General features: G+C 35.3%; 1 protein-coding gene and 1 non-coding gene across 2 annotated transcripts; both read right to left on the minus strand.

Moving 5' to 3' along the window:
* Positions 1–785: 785 nt before the first annotated feature.
* Positions 786–17866, minus strand: LOC135691528 (tether containing UBX domain for GLUT4). The gene is made up of 17 exons (XM_089111992.1): positions 17700–17866; positions 16748–16803; positions 15703–15918; positions 15207–15264; positions 14809–14882; positions 13669–13904; positions 12574–12719; positions 11227–11285; positions 9502–9593; positions 8687–8762; positions 6377–6449; positions 5610–5676; positions 4701–4763; positions 4233–4285; positions 4073–4124; positions 3433–3517; positions 786–2830 (listed from the first exon to the last, which is right to left on the minus strand). The coding sequence occupies exons 1-17, from the start codon at positions 17784–17786 to the stop codon at positions 2656–2658; spliced, it is 1668 nt and encodes a 555-aa protein (XP_088968118.1). The 5' UTR covers positions 17787–17866; the 3' UTR covers positions 786–2655.
* On the minus strand, positions 7442–7513 carry Trnap-agg (transfer RNA proline (anticodon AGG)). Its single transcript has one exon. It is a non-coding gene; the product is annotated as a tRNA-Pro (tRNA).
* Positions 17867–19286: the final 1420 nt, after the last annotated feature.

The raw sequence follows: 19286 nt of genomic DNA on the forward strand, positions 1-19286 counted from the left end.
CCTGGAAAAAGTCGTTTTTTTTCTAAAATACTATTTTAATTTCCAAAGCCACTTAAATTAATATGCTTTTTGATCATATAGATGAGAATTGAGCTGTTTTTTAATGAAAATTTTTTGGAAAAAATCGATGATTTTTCGAAGCCTATAGCCTTGCTTTCTTGTCAGAAATCGACCCCTCGGAAAAGTCGTTATTTTTTTCGAAAATACCATTTTGATTCCAAATCCCAATTAAATTATAATACTTACTTATCATCTCGAAAGGCTCTAGCTGGTTCTAAGAGAAAAAAGTTTTGAAAAAAATTGATGAATTTTCTAAGCCTATAGTCTTACTTTCTTGTCAGAAATCGAACCCTCAGAAAAGTCGTTATTGTTTCGAAAATAAGATTTTAATTCCCAAACGCAATTAAATTATCATACTTTTTTATTATAAAGAAGAGAATCAAGCTGTTTGTAAGAGAAAAATTTTCGAAAAAAAATCGAATATTTTCCCAAGCTTTTTTTCTTATAAATAATCGACGCCTCTATAAAGTCGTTTTTTTCGAAAAAAAAACCATTTTATATAAGCGAATCACGCTTATGTTAGTTGAAGAAAATTTTGAAGAAATTGTCGATTGTCGAAATTGTCGAATAAACGTTAGAACGAAGTCATCAGAGCTCTTTTTGACTAACAAGTTAGTTTTCTTGTCGATCAATTCTTCGCTAAGAACTAAGGCAAAAGTGAATTTTTTTTGTCAACCTGACTGAAGATAATCTTTAAAGCAAAGCAAACCAAGTTTTTTTCATTGAAAAAATTGGTTTTTATGTCAAGCCAATTTTTGCCAGCCAAAATTGTCGATTTTGGAAGGTCAAATTCTTTATTCTAAACTTTCTGAATATTTTCGTTTTTTTAATGTAACGTTAATAATCTTTGAAAGAAAGCTATTGAAGCAACCTTTCCTTGAATAAAATTTAGTTTTTATGTCGAGCCTTTTTTCGCCAAAAAGTAAGGCTATGCTTGGACCATTACTCATGGCCGGGGTTGGGGCCGAAGAGGAATGCTTGCCTCCAGGAATTTAGTTTCCCCAACATGAAACCCATTATTAATTTTTTCTACCCAACGATATCCTAGTCATATTTTCTTCCTACCCAACCTAAAGCTAAAAATAGGAAATATCACAATTCAATGTAGCCTTCTCAGAATCTACATGTGTGCCTCGATTATTTGTCTTACATCTATCTATACCATGCATACTAATAGTCTACATTGCTAATGCAATTGGAATAATTTCGAGTTACCTGCCACACGTCCAAAACGGGTTCTCACAATAAGAGAAAGAGTTTCATTGTCATCGTGACCTCCAGGATCCTCCTCATCTGAAATTTAACTGGCTCCAAATTCTACAACACCAAGATCTCCTTCACTGTCGCTATCGTTTTCATAATGACTGTCAATAACACTGATATCTGGTTCGTTTTCTGGCATTACTTTCCTTAAAATTACACCCTCTTGAGTTCTCCTGAGTACCTCTGCAGTTATTGCAGCCATCCTGTCTGCTTTCTTCCCTTGCTTACTGAGCTGTCTGCTTTCTTCCCTTGCTTGCTGAGACCGTACTTATTGAGGTATTTATCCAATTCCTTAACAGTCAAGTCTTTTAGTTTTCCCTTCATTACTAAATCCAGCCAGTCATAGCCATTGACAACCTTTTCTGTCCTCAGATCTCTGTTTGCTGCTTTTTGCTTTTTTATTTCGTACAGATTCTTTGTTAAAAGGGTTGTATTTTTAAAGTCACTTGGGGATTACCCACAATGCAAATCTTATGTTAAAGCTTATATTTATAAACTTTGTTGAGAAATATTTTGAGAAACTGAAGAATCCAGATGTTGCTAGTTAGGCATTGGAAAACATTTATAGTACAACACCAATATTCTATATATACAATTTTTTTATGTCTGATGAAAGTAGATAGAAAGATAACAAGAAATTTTCTAGACAATTGTTAATTTTCAGGCCATTATTGGTAATAAAATTTTTGTTGCATTAAACTGTATGAGGTAAGGTAGATGGCTACTTTTGATGAAATGTCAATTCTACATCAATTGTTATACTCAAGCATTTCAAGCACTTCTTCTTTACTCAACCCTTTTTAGGCAATATTTTCCCACTACCCAACTAAAAGCTTGTCAAATATTTGTTTACCCAACTATTTTCTCTTTGGCCCCAACCCTGGTCTGGGGCCCACTTCTCGAATGGGAACACTCTGGTCACAATAGAAGCTCGATCTAGTCTTATTGAATGATCAGTGGGTATACCAGGATGGTAACAGAAATAAACTTTCAATCGTGATGAAAAGTAGGTTCAATGCCTGACTTTCACAAGGGGGATTACTGAATGGCTGCATTGTCCGGGGCAGTATGATATGAAACAGAAAATTAAAAACAAACTCCAAAGCAAACAAAGAGAGATATGAACTTAAGAAAATCTTGGTGTAGCCCCAAACTACGCAAATAAATATCGTTATAGTAAAGGAGTGACACTACACATACTACTACTGAGATTTATTAAATATTTGTTGCCTTCTGTAAATCTAGCTTTTCAACATTTTGAAATTTTTAGAAGCTTTGCATCAATAGCAAAACGTATTTTTGGTAAAGTTTAATAAATTTGAGCCTTCCATATCATCTGAACCATTTAGGCACCTTTCTGTCCGAACTCCCATCAGCTTTCGAAGGCATGAACTCTGAAGCAGTGGGTTTTCTCTGTGTCTCCGTTGCCGTCGTTTCGCGAGAGCTACTAGTAGTTGGTGCAGACACATCGCTTGATTGCAAACTGGGTGCTTTTTTATCGGTATTCCTAGAGTGGCAGTCATTCAAATTCTGTCAACAGTACATATTCATTTTCGGCAGCATAAAATACCTTTTATCAATTTTTTCTAGTATATAACTAACTCCTTTTTTCTGTTTGTCTTGTTTATTCTTGCAAAGTGAATAGATTAGAAGTTGGTTGTATGAATTCATTTTCCTTTTTTTACTAATTCTAATTTACTAATACTTTTTCTTTCAGTACTGATTCTTTTTTGGACTAGCTATATGAAAAGTTACCGTTCACCGAAAGTTACCATGTCCTCAAATAGCGAAAAAAGTCATAAGCCGCCAGTTTGTTTCTGTTATTAACTAACTTATGGTAACATAGTTATCAAAATTAAAATACATTGATATCTATTGGTAGTATTGATAGAGGACGTGGGATGGATAAACTTATTTCAATTTTACTTGGATATAGTAATTGGCTCTCTCTACGTCATTAACTCTATTCATTTCTAGAGATGAGGGTCGCCTCGTAGCACGCTAATTGACCGTTTGAAACCGAATAAATATTAAGCACACACTAAACCTTCTAATAGCTCATATGAAGCGTTTATAAGCTTAATCAAATGAGATAAAAATAAAACATACCTTTTCTTCAAAATATCAAAAGCCTTGTTTTCTGCTTCTAAATAGGAAACAGCTTCTTCAATTAGTTCATTTCGTAAGACCAATTCTAAAAAAATAAGAAGCAATATGTTTATCTGGAAATAATAGGAGGAAAATCAGTTTTACCTAGAGAACAAACGTATAGAGAATGGTTCTTGGTCAACGTGAAGTGATAGAGAGGAATCTCTTTGACTCTTGGTCAGAGGTCTGTCAGAGGGCCAGAGGTCTGTCAGAGGGTCAGAGGTCTGTCAGAGGGTCAGAGGTCTGTCAGAGGGTCAGAGGTCTGTCAGAGGGTCACAAGTCTGTCAGAGGGTCAGAGGTCTATCAGAGGTTGAAAAGTCTGTCAGAGGGTCAGAGGTCTGTCAGAGGGTCAAAAGTCTGTCAGAGGGTCAGTGATATTAATATCTTTGGAAATATTAGAATGAGATAGAGAGGAATGCACAATGGCAAGAAGGACAACGATTACTACGACTGGTGATGGTTGGTTATGATGATGTGATGATGATGATGATGATGATGACAACGATTAAGTTGATGATTATGATGACGACCAAGGTGAAGATTAATCGATGATTATGATCAAGATGGCGATGCTGCAAGATACAAAATAGTGATCCCTTACCTGAACTTTGCGTCGAGGATACATGCACAAGGGCAGCTGGAATCAATTTTGCCTGAAAAACAAGATTTTCGTAAGATCAAGATCTTTACAAAAAAGGTTTGATTTCGATGGATTCAAAACCATTAACATAAATGGTAATAACGTTTTACTACACTCTTACTTGATGAAGTGTTTGCTTGTCGTCCTTAAGTAAACATTTAGGAGGTGTAGTATCTGAAAAAAGAGGCTGAAAATTAAACCTTATAATAATGTATATGTTTTGAATTTCGCTAAATATACTCTTCACTGATAATTAAATTTTTGAAAAAACAACGAAGCCAATTATTTAAAAATACTTCTTTGTACTGGTCATCAAAAACAGCAACGGAAGATGTAGGTCAGGGGTGATATTAAAAGTTACGAACTTATGTAGCAAAAATATAATTAAGAAATTAAATTAAGAAAAAACTTAATACTTTAAAACAAATTCTCAATTCCAAAATTCAAAGTTTTGGCTAAAGGGCTACAAAGTATTAATATTGATTGCAACATTGATTTGTGATTGGTATTTTTATACCTTAAAAGGAAGATGTAAAATACAAAAGGCATCATACTAATTTTAAACTAATCTAGTTTATGAAACACTTACATAAATGAAAATTGTCAACACTATTTTGTAGATGTTCTCTAACAAACTGTTTAACGGCTCCAACTGAAACAAAAACAAGATGATATACATTTATCACTCAATGACCAGCAACCTTGCAATTGCTGGTGATGTTTGTTGAGATATTAAAAATTATGAAAATAACTGGGTTCATATCGATTTGTTCTCAAATCTAAATTTGGAAGAAGAAGAGTAAATAAAAACTTAAGCATAAAGGCAGCGAAGAAAATAACCTCAAGAGTCATTGCAGAGAAATATCAAGGAATTGTTTGTCAAATTCGCCCTCCTTAAGACGAGAGAAGCTTGCTCTACACATTTTGTACATAATCAATAGTGGCCTTCTCAATTCTGGTTATCTGATCAGCAAATGTATCATTATAGCAAACCGGTAATCTCTCAATCTCGCTATATTAATTACTGAACAAGGGCAAGTCTCTGTTTCTGCTACAATCTACCTTCTAGTTAACTTTTCATAAATGAAACGGTCTGGTATTAGTGACATTCTGCAACCATGACAATTAAATATCCTAAATCACTTCAAAAACGTCATCAATTTTTTTTCGTGAATGAAGTTATACCAACGCAAAAAAATATAACACAAGCGAACCTATCAAGGCATAATTTAAAAAAATGAAATCTTGAATCCAATTTGCAATGTTAATTTCACAGAGAGAGATTCATATTTAACTAGGTTTGAAAAAATACGTAAAGGCGATTACACATATTTCTAAACTACAACTTTGAAACAGGACTTCGTAAACAAATACACGAACAAGACTTTGCACAACTCATAGCTCTTATAAAAATTAGTATGAGAATATTTTTCCATTTTACAAATAATCATTATATCGAGAGAAAGGTCATGCGTTGGGAAAACAACAGACAACGTACCGGGCTCCAGGGGCCTGAAAACTCCTTGCAAGACAAACTTATCTGGAAACTGAACTCTGATGATAACCTGAAAAGGAAAACGATGCAAAATTATCCAAGTGAATCTTTCCTAATTGTGGCAACGTTCAATCGTGGGATGATTTCTAGACAAGAAAACGACTGGCGAGGGCACTGCATACAAAAATCACTTATCAGTAAAAGACATTGTCAATCTTAAAATACACAATTGCAGCACTTACAAGGGTGCTTGGCAACTTATTTAATATTTCCTAAAAATGGCAATATAAAATTAAGTTATTTTATTGAAGTTCATGTTTGGGGAGGGGGTGCGTAGGGCAGAGAGAAGTGACAAACATTTGTTGCTTCCGATTAAACTCTTTACTCTGAAGGAAATATAACACAAGCTAGCAAATATCGAGGGGTGTTATTAATAAGCACAAATATTGTAACAAAAGTTTTCTGAAGAGTTTGAGCAACAGGCAAAATAAGAATATTGTGTGTGGTGAGCCATGGGTAAAAAACGTTTTTTGGAGGTTATCTATGAAAAGTATTATAAAACCAGCTACATATGTTTCCCCCAAAACAAGAAACTATAGAAATCATATGCTTTCAATGAACAATCCATTTTGCTCTAATTATTTTCAAACAATGTTGCCCTTGAATAATTTTTTCCTTCCTGCTGAAGTGGTTAAGACATATATATATATATATACTTGTAAAGCTCGAAACGATATGCAAAGTTTTTTAGCAGCAAAATACGAGAATACCTTCTTGTACCGCATAGCCTTTTCCATATCTTTCGTCCGTCTCATATTTTTTGTCATCAACGGAGTCTCTTCCCTATGGAAACATGTTGAGAATATAAGAAAACTTCTTCAGATAAAACTAGAAATAGCTCTTGCTAGTACTGCCCGCAAACAATTAGTTCCTTGATAATGATTGTTTTGAAAATTTGGGTCAGGACATTCGAAGAAGACACCATCTTGGGTTTTCACAATTTTATAAAAACAGCTGCTCTAGTTGATGCTAAACTATTCTTTTTATCAAGAATTTTTGGTGTCCAGTTTGCTTTTGATTTTAGTCCAACGCCCTTTTGAAAATCATTAAGTTTTTCGAGGGTTTGACATTTATTTTTCGTTTTCGAGAAGTAAACAAAGACGTATGAAAATGGACACGTGATAGAACGGGTACACCTAAAATCGATTGCGATAAAGGATTCGTACAGCGATGTACAGGCGATAATCATGACAATCATAACTTTTGCTCGTACTACGGTCTCGAATTTTTGGGAGAAAGGTGTGGCATTCGACTGGTTTCGATTCCCAAAACTTCGAATCAAAACTTCCATCCATTGCGGAGAACCGAGCTGTGATGCAGCACCGTTTTCGTGCCAAAAAAACCGAAGGCCTTTAGCAGAGTCTTGGCAGAGCAACGCTCCGAAGATAATTGCCTTCCGCACAAAGAGGTGGCGATTAACGACGTCCTCGACAAAGCCGATTGATTGACAATGAAATTGATTGACAGTTGTCATGGCAGCAGAAAAGTGACAAAATCTGCTGACAAAGTGCTGACAACATGAACTGAAGATTCCATATGCTACTTATACGCGGGGCAGACTATAAGCCCTTCACTCGCGCGCTATCGCGCGCGAGTTGCGGGCAATAAGCCGTAAAATCTATTTAAACCACAAATGACTGTTTAAATAACAAAAAAAATAAGAATAAATAAGAAATAAATAAAAATTTAAATTTAAAGAAAAAAGGCTGGAAAAGACAAAAGTAAAACGATAAATTACCAAGAAAAAACAAATATATTTCCTGAAAAATGCAAAAGGGCCTGTCCGGGAGTTGAACCCGGGACCTCTCGCACCCTAAGCGAGAATCATACCACTAGACCAACAGGCCGCACAACAAGTCTCATAAAAAGACGGTAATTGGAATGATGGAATGACGTTTCTGGTTACTAAAATTGCTTTGTTTTTCCTAGATTTACTGAATTATACAATATTTCATAAATTATTTGCCTTATATTCAACTGCAATTTGCGATTCGAATATTTATTTTATTCAAATAAAAGGCATATAAAATCAGATGCGCGCATTTAGACCCTGCTGCACGAAAATCACGCAAAAAACAAGGGAAAAAGGAATTTTTATTTCTCTCCTCAGTTTTGCTATGAAACCAAGCCATGTGAGTAGAAAGTTTTATTATCGCTTCACCTCCCACAAGATGCTACACTGAGATTACCAAAAACTAAAGAGGCCTTTGGAGTATGTCTTGTCATTTTTGGTGTAGGCTTCCCTTAAAATGGGCGGACAGGAATTTATGAGAAAAGGCCATTTTCAGAAAAATCACCTAAAAACCACTTATATTCGAAAGATATTACTAGAAGAAAGACAAAACCAAGCAAGTATATAGGTTACAATTGGAAGTTTGTATGGAGAGTTAAAACAATTGTCTATTTTCCGGTTGTATTGTTCTGGTAACTTTAGCACTTTGTCAACAGTTAATAACTTTATATCTATGCTGCAATCAGCTTTACTCTGTAGCAAATGGTTGGCGAATAAAACATGGAATGATGTTTGAAAATGTCAATATGACATAAATTGATGTTTGACAAAGTAAATTTTTCAATGTATTTTACAACAGCGTTTAATGGTACACTGAATAATGTGGCCATCATTAGAATGGGGAAAATATTCTAATTCTTGAAAATTTTCCACTGAAAAAAGCAAGAAACTCCACAGAATTGTGTAGTTTTGTTACCAACGCTGAACAATTCTGAGAAAAACCTGTATCAACTTCAAAATACCTAACAGAGGTATTGATGCAGCTACCCCAGGGCCTCATGAATCCAGGGATAAAATATTGATGGCTGCAGTGGCAAAAAATGTATTTTTCTTTGACTGGTTTGGAACTTTATTTCGAGAATAAAAAATTGAGGCTCTCGCACCCAGGGTATGATACTGCAGTTCTAAATATATTGTTGCATAACGACCTATCATAGTAAAAAGGGTTTTGAAATTAATGTTGCCTATATGTATACTTGAAAAGAAATTGTGAAAGGTGTTAACTCACGATGCTCCTGTCTTCAAGGAGTGAATCCGCATACGTATGTCCTCGATTGTGACGTCATAAAAGCTTTCATCAATATCTAAATAAAATGCAATTACCTAACAACTTAACCATAAACTGGAAAAGATTTTAAGAGTAAAAGATAAAAAAGGCCTCCGTTTTCATTAGAACATAGATGTAAGATGCTCAAATTAATCAAGGATACACTTTTTTATAAGAACAATTTTATAAGAACACGAGCCTCAAAACTGGTCAAAAGTTAAGAACAAATTAAGAACAAGCTGAGGCTGAGCTTCTGCAAAATGCGATTTTGAACAACGTTTTTTCTCAAAATCGAGGATTTTAGCGATGTGTGGGTGCTTTTTCGGTGAATATTTAAATTTGTCAGCAAATTAAGGCTGTCTCACTCACTTTGTTGGCAAATGAGGCCTGAACACCTTCTTAGAGCGAAAAAGCTAGCAATAGCACTGCTTACACCCTCTTAATTTAAGAACAAATTAAGAAAAATCCAGCCTCAGATTTTCGAATAAATTAAGAACTGTCAGCCTAAACTTAAATTTACTGGTTCTTATAAAAAAGAGTGTATCAAAAGAGCTCTAACTCTAAAAAGGTTGTAACAACATTATTTTCTGCAGGTAAAGCTACAGGGTTCTGATAATTTCATATTGGAGGGACATTTCAATGGCAAAACCACACTATAAATTATAAGCTTTGTAATAAGGCAACGAAGACGGAGAGAAGAAGCAAGTAGACACAAACAGTTTACGTACATTGGATTAACATTCAACATATATAAAGCAGTTAAATTTAATACATACCTGCTATCTGTTCTTTTTTAACTTCTAGGTAATTGAGATTAAATACAAGAGCCTCTCTTTGGCAAGGGATAGTCAGCCTCTCTTCAGCCAGTCTAGAGTGAATAAAGGACAGAAAATAACTGTATAACCAGATGCAAATCTGTAAAATGACGCGGCGAAAAACACACAAAAGGGTGAGGATATTTGTTCTGGCATGCGCTCCAGTACACAAATGTGCCAGCATAATTTGCTCACGTTTCTCAAAACCTGACTAAATTCTGTTTCAATGATGATCATTGGCGATTGATGCCAATGATTGAAGAATATGATTGATGAAGAAGACTGAATACCATTTTTGATGATTGAGAACATTAATAATGATGATAATCGAAAAAGATTATTGGTGATGATGATTAATGACGATGAAGTTGATTAATGATCATGATTGAGGATCTTACTGCTGATCATCTTTGATTTTGACTATGGTCATGATTATTTTCAACGTAAAATGATTGAGCGATTGGAAAACGCGCAGGAGACTCTGACGATTGGCTAATACCCTCTTTTCATATAAATGTCGTCACGAGATTTTTTTAAACCAGTTTAGTTTTTTGCTTCGACATGTTTTAGTACAGAGCCAAGTATGGCGCAATGCTTAAATTTGTGGTCAAGAAAGAATTAAATCGGGCTTAACAATCAGATTTTAGAACAGCTGCTGGTTGAATAATGCATGATTGTTACGCGTGGTATGTCGTTGGAGTATCATTTATCTGTTTAACTGCCAAAGAAGTGAATTGAGAAGTATCAACTGTAGGTTACTAAACTCCAGAAAGCCTTGTGAGAAAATATTGCAACAACGCCTCGACAAAATGACCCCACGAGATAATTTTATATTATTGTGTGTTCAACAAATCTTGTTTGGTCCGCGACCTAAAGTGTATTTTTGATTTTGGCCTCCTTACAATTGTGCTTGACACCCCTGCCCTATACAATGGACTGCCGATAGCAGTTTTGGAATGTTTGGCAAAAAATGCTAAGCTACGATTGATGACGCCACTAAGATATTTTGTCGCAACTAGACATGATGGGACCGTAACTCCTTTTGGAATTTGTGTGCTAGATAAGGGAAATAAATTTCAAATCAAATTTATCAACAAAGAGTTAAACAAAAATCCTGAACGGAATGAAAAGTAAGATAAAAACTTGACAATGATGGCTGGAACACGACTAAAACAACGAGCCAACTAAAACACGACCACCTGAAAGATCAGCAGCGACCTAATTTTATATATTTTATATTTTATCTATTAGCTGTATGTTAACTAACAATTAACAGAACTCGTATCCCATTTATTAGCTGTTTATTTAATGTATTTATAGAACTAGCTGAAGGGGTATTCGTGTAGAAATAATTTAAAATGAAACAAAAATGAATGAGGGAAGGGAGGGAAAAATGGGAAGAGAGAAAAGAGAGGGAAGAGAGGGAAGAGAGGGAAGAGAGGGAAGAGAGGGAAGAGAGGGAAGAGAGGGGAGAGAGGGAAGAGAGGGAAGAGAGGGAAGAGAGGGAAGAGAGGGAAGAGAGGGAAGAGAGGGAAGAGAGGGAAGAGAGAAATTAGAAGGACTAAAGGGTTGAAAAATAATTGTCTTGCATTCACTAGGAGAAGCTAAATGAAAAGTAAAACAAAGAAAACATTTCATACGATAGTGCTAAATTTTATAACAAGAAAGAGAAAAGGAATCTCATACATCTGTTTCGGATCTACTGCCTCAACTTCTTCCACTCCGTCAGCGGTCGCGTCTGGAAACTAGTATCAAGTGAAAAGTGAAACAGTAAGATAGAAAAGTAAACATAAGCGGTCGCGTAGAGTAATAAGTTGTTACAAGGATGAACATCTTTGGGGAGACAAACATTTTGACGGAAATTTTCTGAAAATAAAAATTGTCCAAAAAAGCCTTGTTCAAAAATAAATCAAACCAACGGGTTTCGACAAAATGTGCAATGGCAAAACACCTGAAGTGTAACGATGGACGATGTATTCAATATTTTAGCCAAAAGAGGGGGGGGGGGGGGTAACTTAAAATGTCACGTTTTCTGGGTATGCTTGTTTCTGTATTGTGTATTCTGCAGTTGTGATATCAATCGCTTGTGGATGAAGTACTTCCAGTAACGGTGAAAGGAACACGAGAAGGTCGAGGCAACACGACAATTGTCACATCAATAATCAAAAATGAAATATGGCCCTGTATATCTAACGAGGTCACGCATTATTTTTTACCTGTCTAAATTCAATACGAATGGTGGATGAGGTAAAAGTTTTTTGGCAAGAATTCTTTGTGACGTAATTCCACGATTTTGAACGTGTCTTACGTAACCACAAATTAGTCAGCTCAAAGGGCATAGCCTAAAAAAATTTATTTGTCCCCAAAGATCGCGATGGCTAGCACCGCAACCAAAGCAAACAGTAGAATGTATTAGCACGAATGAATTGGAGATACAAAATCAAAGTTCACAGGAACAAAAATATGATACAAATCTCTGCATGTCCTTGCATAGACGCAAGAATGCTAACTGATAAAATGAAACCTGATCTTGTTTACATGCCCTTGCATGCAACAGTACACTTGGATTGATAAGCGTTTGAATTTTTAACTGTCTGAAAAGGTGAATAGCAAAATATCCTTCGGCTCTATATCGTTTGTATTTAAAGTGTCGTATATGATTCAAACAAGGAGGAAGTGTAGAGGATGTTAGAAGTGCCAGCCCGTTGAATTTAACAATACAATAAAACTGGATTATTAACCAGTCCTATTTACACGAGTCTCTGGCCAGGCCGGTTAGACGCAATCTGTGATAAAGAGAAAAGGATTTCAGCTTTATTTTACCGACCGGTATCAGTTTTACTGAGGACCGAAAACGAGCCTTCAAATCATAGTTTGAATTTACAGCAACAATCAAGCCAGTTCTCTCTTTCACCTCCTTTAGTTCCTAGTTGCAGAAATGTCTGTTTATCCTTTTTTCTTTCAATTTAAACGCCAGTGAAAGAGTTATGCGCCGATAAGGTTTATTGGCAGACAATATTCATTACCCCTCACCTTAAACTGCTGGAATGGTCGAACGGTCTGTGTCACTCTGTGTATGTCCTCGTCTTTAAGGGCCTCGGCCAGTGGCACACCACCAACGTCTGGTGCCTTTTCGACGGAGCTCTCCTCTTGCAGTTTCGGCCTTTTTTGTGAGGGCTCTATTATTAAAAAAATTTTTTTAAAGAAAGAAACTTTCAAGGGAAGAAACTTTCGTAAAATCGCTAACATTTGATCCGTAAACTTCCCTAAAGTACGAAATTCGCGAAAGTTTATTTTCGCGAAATATCCTGAGAACTATACCTTTTATTCTTTTGGATACCTCGATGTCGAATGATTGTTTTAAACAATTTTCAATATTGTTTTCGCTGGTTTGTTGGCGTTAAGTGGGATAAAAATAGAAGGAAAATTCAGTTGAATAGAATTTTTTTCGCAAAAATTTGCGACTTCTACTAAATCGCGAAAGTTTATTCTCGCCAAAGATCCTATTTCGCTTCTTTCGTGCAAGGAAATTCCAAAAATTTTGCGCTTTTCTATTCTTCTTGAGAAACCTTCTTCTCTTACATATAAAATACTTAACAGTATTTATTACAATACTTCTCAAAACCGTACTATGACGATCAAAAGTTACAAATATATTGAGTAAAAAGGATACGAACTGCCATTATCTTGCTTATATACAGTATCCGTAACACTTCATATTTCGCAAATATGTACAAGATTCTAAGAACAAGACACAGGATATCTACTAAAGAGATTGTCTTGAATTGGAGTAATAATGCAAGAGCCAGCAAACAGCATACAGAATTTTCAGTACCAAATTTATGTAATATCTTCCAAATGTGTAAGATAATGAGAAGATGACTTATTTTCTTAAACACAAAACTGCATGTGGTTGAAATTTGTTCAGGTATAAGTGTGTGAAAAAATACAAAAGGATGTTTTAATACCAAATTCTGAATACTCATATTAGTTAGCGGCACTGCTGAAATAGTTGGAAATTAGTCGCATGGTATAACTCTTTCTTACAATAAACAATCTTAAACTTAAAACGAACTTCATTACCAACTGAATTTTCTTAAACTTTATTATACAAACGGATTTTATTACCAACTGAATTTTCTTTTTGGAAAGAAACCTCTGCACTGCTCTGAGATGTTTGAGCTGCTGACTCTAGAACATTGCACCCTGAAGTAGTTACGTCAACATTTGTTGGTTTAGACGGTTGCGCCTGATCCTGACTGCGTATAAACACTTTTTGTTGTTCTTGCCTTACTTTTGCAGTTTCAACTGAATCTTCAGACAACGAGCATGTTCCGCAGCTCTCTTCTTCCCTATGTACTAATCTAGGATATGAATACATAAAGAATTAAGGAAAATGAAAGATGCCAAAGTCTAAGTCAAGACAAACACAGTAGTCTGATCGTGATAACACTGCTTATACGAAAAGTAATGCTTAACGACTGAAAGGCAATTAGTAAGTGCAAAGTGAGAAGAGATACTGCGGATATCCAAGTTTTTTATGATAATATAGAAATCTGCACTGAAAGGAGAGGGCGAAGTATAAAAAATGGAGACATCGACATAGTGTGAGGTAGGAGACACTACTGGCAAGGCCGGTAGTTCTGGAAAAGCAAGTCAAAGGAACTCACGATCAGCTACTACGAATTCATGGCTACTAAAGTGCAAATTAATGGTCACGAGGGACAGAGGCAGGACTTGTGCATGTGCTTTCATTCCCCGTAACACTTGTAGCAAGAATATTACAAACATCCTATTTACACGAATTCGTAGTCTTAAACAGCGTTTGGACATTTCTCCTTATAAGATACACGCCTATTGCTGAGCAACTATACGTGAATGTTAGCTTTTTTGCAATTATTGAACTACCTAGATATGACTCATCATGATTTTCATGAAAATGTCTTGTGTTAATAGGCTGCTGTTAAATAAGAGTGCTCTTATAATTGTTAACTTCTCGTATAAAAATTCTCTAATAGCTACTTAGAAATCCGATTCTTATTAGAGATTCATATGAAGTAAGTTTAAAGAGCCATGGCCTAATAGCGACCTTTTTCCTTGTATCGGTATCAAATTCAATAGGGGTTCAAGTTTCCGTTTGATTGGCTCTTATGAGAAGCAACAGTTCTAGTATTTGAGAAGCAGCATCAAAGACTTTTCAACATCTAATCTAAAACTGGCAGATATGATAGGTGACCCTTGAAGGCACACAATGCTGAGAATGCTTACCTTAGCACTATGTTTCCTCTTATTAAGCCAAGGCTTTCAAGTGTTGTATCCTTTAGATTTTTTATTCCACATATCTAGCAAAAATAAAATGTTTCCACTTATATATGACTAATTCTGCAAGTATCACATTTAACCATATCACTTCTTGGAAAAACACATGATAATTCTGAAATTATTGCAAACTTTAATTATGACACTGAAAAGGTGAAAAACTGAGCACACATTACTGTATGTGCAACAAACATTAGCCAGAGTAAAAAACTGGGGAGACGTCGAGATTAGCCAATTGGATGAGTGCATGTCTGTTTGCATGGATGTAACATTGTTGGAAGAAAGGGGAAAAATTCATTTTCTTAGATGCAAAGTCTCCCAAATTAACTGAAAGAAAAGTTACCTACCTCTTGAGTCATGTGAATTACAACAGGAACTTTGCAAATAATTTTTCCTTTATATATCCTTTAAAAGCAAATAAGAAAGTTATTCATCAATATTTGCTAAAAATCACAACTTTGTTGTTGAAGGAAAGAGAAACACATCTGTAAATCACAAATGCCTTCTTCATGTAAAATTTGCTAAAAATGCTAAAATTGTACACTGTTCCAACATGACAAATTAAATTAAATCAATTTTGTCTATGCACTTTAAAAATTGCCCTATATTTAATTGATAAGCAAATGCTGACGCATTGATTGGTTGAATCTATCAACATTAATAAAATTATGTCAAAGGTTTTGGCTTTATGATTAATATATGTCTTGTGTTAAATTCATTAGTTAATTAAGGAGCAATTACAAACAAATGAGAACTTCTGGCAATATCGCTTTGGAGATTCCTCTCAGGAAAGATACTGTAGAAGCATATAATAAACAGGCATGTTTGCTCTGTGAGTCTTACCCTTCAGAATTGCTCTCCCAGTGTTCTAAGATTTCATAGAGTGTCAAAGAAGGGCTAAACTCATGCTGAAGTCTTTGATCAAAGTCAGTCTGTAGCGCAACATTTACATTTGTAGCCTTTCGAGGAGTGACCCTCTTGATCATTTCTAATTTAGCATTGTTTGGGATATTTGTATATCTCATTGTAGTTGTCACATCTAAGACTTTTCTGTGATAACTGAAAGAAAACAATTCAAATGACTAAGAATATTTTTCCAAAGGGGCAGTAAACAACAACAAAATGGCATTAGGTGAGTACATTCCAGATTATTTTCAACTTGACAGGAAAGTCACGATAGAGAAAGTTTGTGGTTTCAATAACAAGGTCATGGGCTAATGGAAGAGATAGATATTCTCATCACTGGATTACCTATGGGGCCTGTGGGGCCTAGGCTTCCAGCGCATTATCTGTTAGTGCCTTATTCAAAACTCTTTATTTTTTGTGCCAATGAGATATCTTTCCATTATTTTAAAACAAATGATAATTATTCCTTTTTAATCCTATGCCTTTGGGGATGCCCTTGCATGCTAGTAGTTGAATAAGTTCAAATGGTGACAGACTGACAGGGCTAATGGTCTTTCAGTCTTTTGAAACACAAAAAGAATTATTTGCGATTAAGTATAGGTCAGACTTGATTGGGTAGCTTGTCTCTTCACAGCATCAAGCATGGTGTAATGGAAATGCAGGACAATATTGCTGAGTTTGCAGCTTTCAATTGTTGATTATTGTTGAAATTGTTGCTTAAAGTTTATGCAATATATGTTACTATTGATAATGCTTTGTTATTGGATTATATTTCTTGGCAGAAGTTTGCCCTAAATATCTTTCCCTGCAAAAAACCATTGCACGACCATGGCTGACACCATGGTTTTCAACCATTGCCAGCCATTGGTGAGCAATGGAATGACGATGATTAACCCTGGAATTGGTTAATTAGCCACTAGATATTCTTGACAAAAAACTAAATACACAGAAAATAAAATCAAAAACAATGTGAGATAATTACATCAAGTCAACTTCAGCTTCATTAAAGCCTTGCTTTTTGCATACTTCTTGTAGAACCTAAAGATAAAATACATGGCCTTTTTCAAAACAGAGCCTTTATTCTAAGAAATAAAGGAATAAAACATATATAAAAACATTTAGACAGAAAAATGCAAACACCTTTTTGAAATAAAATGACACCTGTTAAAAACTTTTTCTTAGATAATTATTTGATGGTAGAATTATTAGCTACGTATAGATGTATGCTGGTATTGAAAGAATTACCGTATACTGGGGCGCCTTATACTGGGGGAAACGTTACCAATATGGTTGAGAATTTAAGGACAGAAACACCAGGTTGGAAAACTTGTATGATTTTGTTGACATGTCATTGGGACCAAAGGGATGTGATCAGCTGCGACCTGCAAGCCAAAGCATTTGAGCTGCCAGCAATGTTGCCTATTATAAATATAACTAAGTAAGAATATAAATGACTTTATTGATATTTGGGTGAAAAAGGTCTGAGGTGCAAGAACAAGAATTCAAGAGTAGCTGTGAGCATATGCAAGTTTTCAGCCTCTGGCAGCAACAAATCCCATCAAAATTGATAGGAAATGCTAAATTTTGAAAATGGGGTTTCGACACAGACTAATTTTAACATGAAAATTCTAAATCTATGATCCATTTTTGGCAAACGTGAAGATAAAAAATGGACCAGAACAGAAAATAGTAGTCGTTATAGGCTAAGACCTTGATCGATGGCAGTATGCACGTAAAGCTCAACAATTTGCAAATGATAAGAAACCCCTTTATAACAATATTCTCATTTCGAATTTCCAGTCACCATTAACAATAATCTGCGGCCTTCATGTGTATCTTTCTATATATACTTATCATATTTTGTTAATTTCTGTACAACTTTATTACACTCACACACCGGACTCAACACAATTGACATGGAAACAGAAAATTACCTGCAAAATACTTGAACTTGATGATATCTTAACCTTCTGTCTTCGACCATTTAGGCAAAGAACCTCTAAAATTTTGTTTGCACTCATTTTCTTGAAATTTTAACGTCTAAAACAAACTTCAACTTCCACCCACTTCAGCCATTGCCATTCCAAATTGAGACGATTTTTAAACGAGGCTCATAAAATGTGCCGAACGCAAGGCAGAAAAGCGGAGAAGCGGAGAAGCGGAGAAGCGGAGAAGCGGAGAAGCGGAGAAGAAGAGAAGCGGAGAAGCAGAGAAGCGGAGAAGCGGAGAAGCGAAGAAGAGGAAAAGCTAGAATAATTGAGTATAGAGATTGTTTTCATAAGAAATCTATTATTAGAAGATTTGACTAACGTAACCGGAATCGCTTTTTAATTGTGTTTCTAATGTTCCCATGAACTCCGATGAGAAATGTGCTGCTAAATACGAGAACATGTGGGCAAAAAATTAAATAGGCAACAAAGATTAATCCGGATAAAGCCCTGGTTGACTTGATGATTTAAACTGGAAGAAGTTTTTGAAAGAATTTTGCCTAGAGGTCCAATTTGGCGTCCACAACGTCCAATTTTCGTCGATTAAATGTATAGTGCATTACAGCCAATAACAGAACTGAAGTTTTCTAATGAAACAATGCTTTTTTGGCCTGGGGAAAGAAAAATTCGAACTGAGACGATATTAGCATGATTCGGTGGGAAACGAGCCTGTGTCAATGCGACCATATCTCAGCCAATAGGTAACAAATCTAACTGATTTTGCAATCTAGAGATATTTAGCGTGGTTGCTTCAGTTTTTATGCCCTTAATTAAAAAAACCGTAAATATATATTTGTTGACGTCATCACATTAGAAATCTATTCACGAAGCATGTTTCCTTGATTAAATAAACTTGAACAATTATTCCATTCATCTCCCACTGGAAAGTGCTAACTGCATTTCTTTGATTACCCAGATCTACTCTACGGCATTTGATGTCACTTAAACTACCTACAGTCTTCAGGCACGTAAATACTGGGGGGTGTGATAATTACCCCCCCCCCAATCTTTCATCCAATCGGGAAATTTGAGGACAGTCGGAAAATTTAAAGCTGTTGGTAGAAAGCTAGGTTAATCTACCTACTGTAGCTCAAGGAGAAGCATAAGAAAGGTATGAGTTCAAAAGAAAATAGTTGTTTGGTAAAAGTTAGTCCTAAAAAAAATGAGAGGCAACGCAATACCAAAAAAACGAAGTTTTGTATGAAAATGCAAGTATTTTCAACTACATTCGTCGTAATGGGGTTAGTGTGATAATCATTCCATCAAATTGCTTCTAAAAACGGGATACGAAATAGAATTTTTTAAACAATATTTAACAGTAATGCTTAAAGAAGCGCAGTACATTTCCTATGACTTGTCAAGAACTTTCTCCGTTCGAGATCGACCGATGTAACATAGGCGGCACCAGGTGGAGAGCTGGGGGCTTCAGCCTTCCACTTTTTTGCAAAAATTTATTTTTGGGCAAATAAAAAGAGTAAAGGAAAAAGTATAAAGAAAATGATAATCCGACAAATCCTTTAGTTGTTTAATTTC

This window comes from Rhopilema esculentum, chromosome 13 (genome assembly GCF_057945365.1).
Source record: "Rhopilema esculentum isolate cy_ngs chromosome 13, ASM5794536v1, whole genome shotgun sequence".
NCBI lineage: Eukaryota > Metazoa > Cnidaria > Scyphozoa > Rhizostomeae > Rhizostomatidae > Rhopilema > Rhopilema esculentum.

What these genes read in the sequence shown, in the direction of transcription:
- LOC135691528 (XM_089111992.1), bottom strand. Translation starts at nt 17,786, where the DNA reads ATGAGTGCAAACAAAATTTTAGAGGTTCTTTGCCTAAATGGTCGAAGA. An exon ending in TTTCAGGCCCCTGGAGCCCG is followed by an intron (nt 4,764 to 5,609) that starts GTACGTTGTCTG and finishes TTTTTGTTTCAG; the next exon opens with TTGGAGCCGTTAAACAGTTT. An exon ending in ATCCTCGACGCAAAGTTCAG is followed by an intron (nt 3,518 to 4,072) that starts GTAAGGGATCAC and finishes TTATTTTTTTAG; the next exon opens with AATTGGTCTTACGAAATGAA.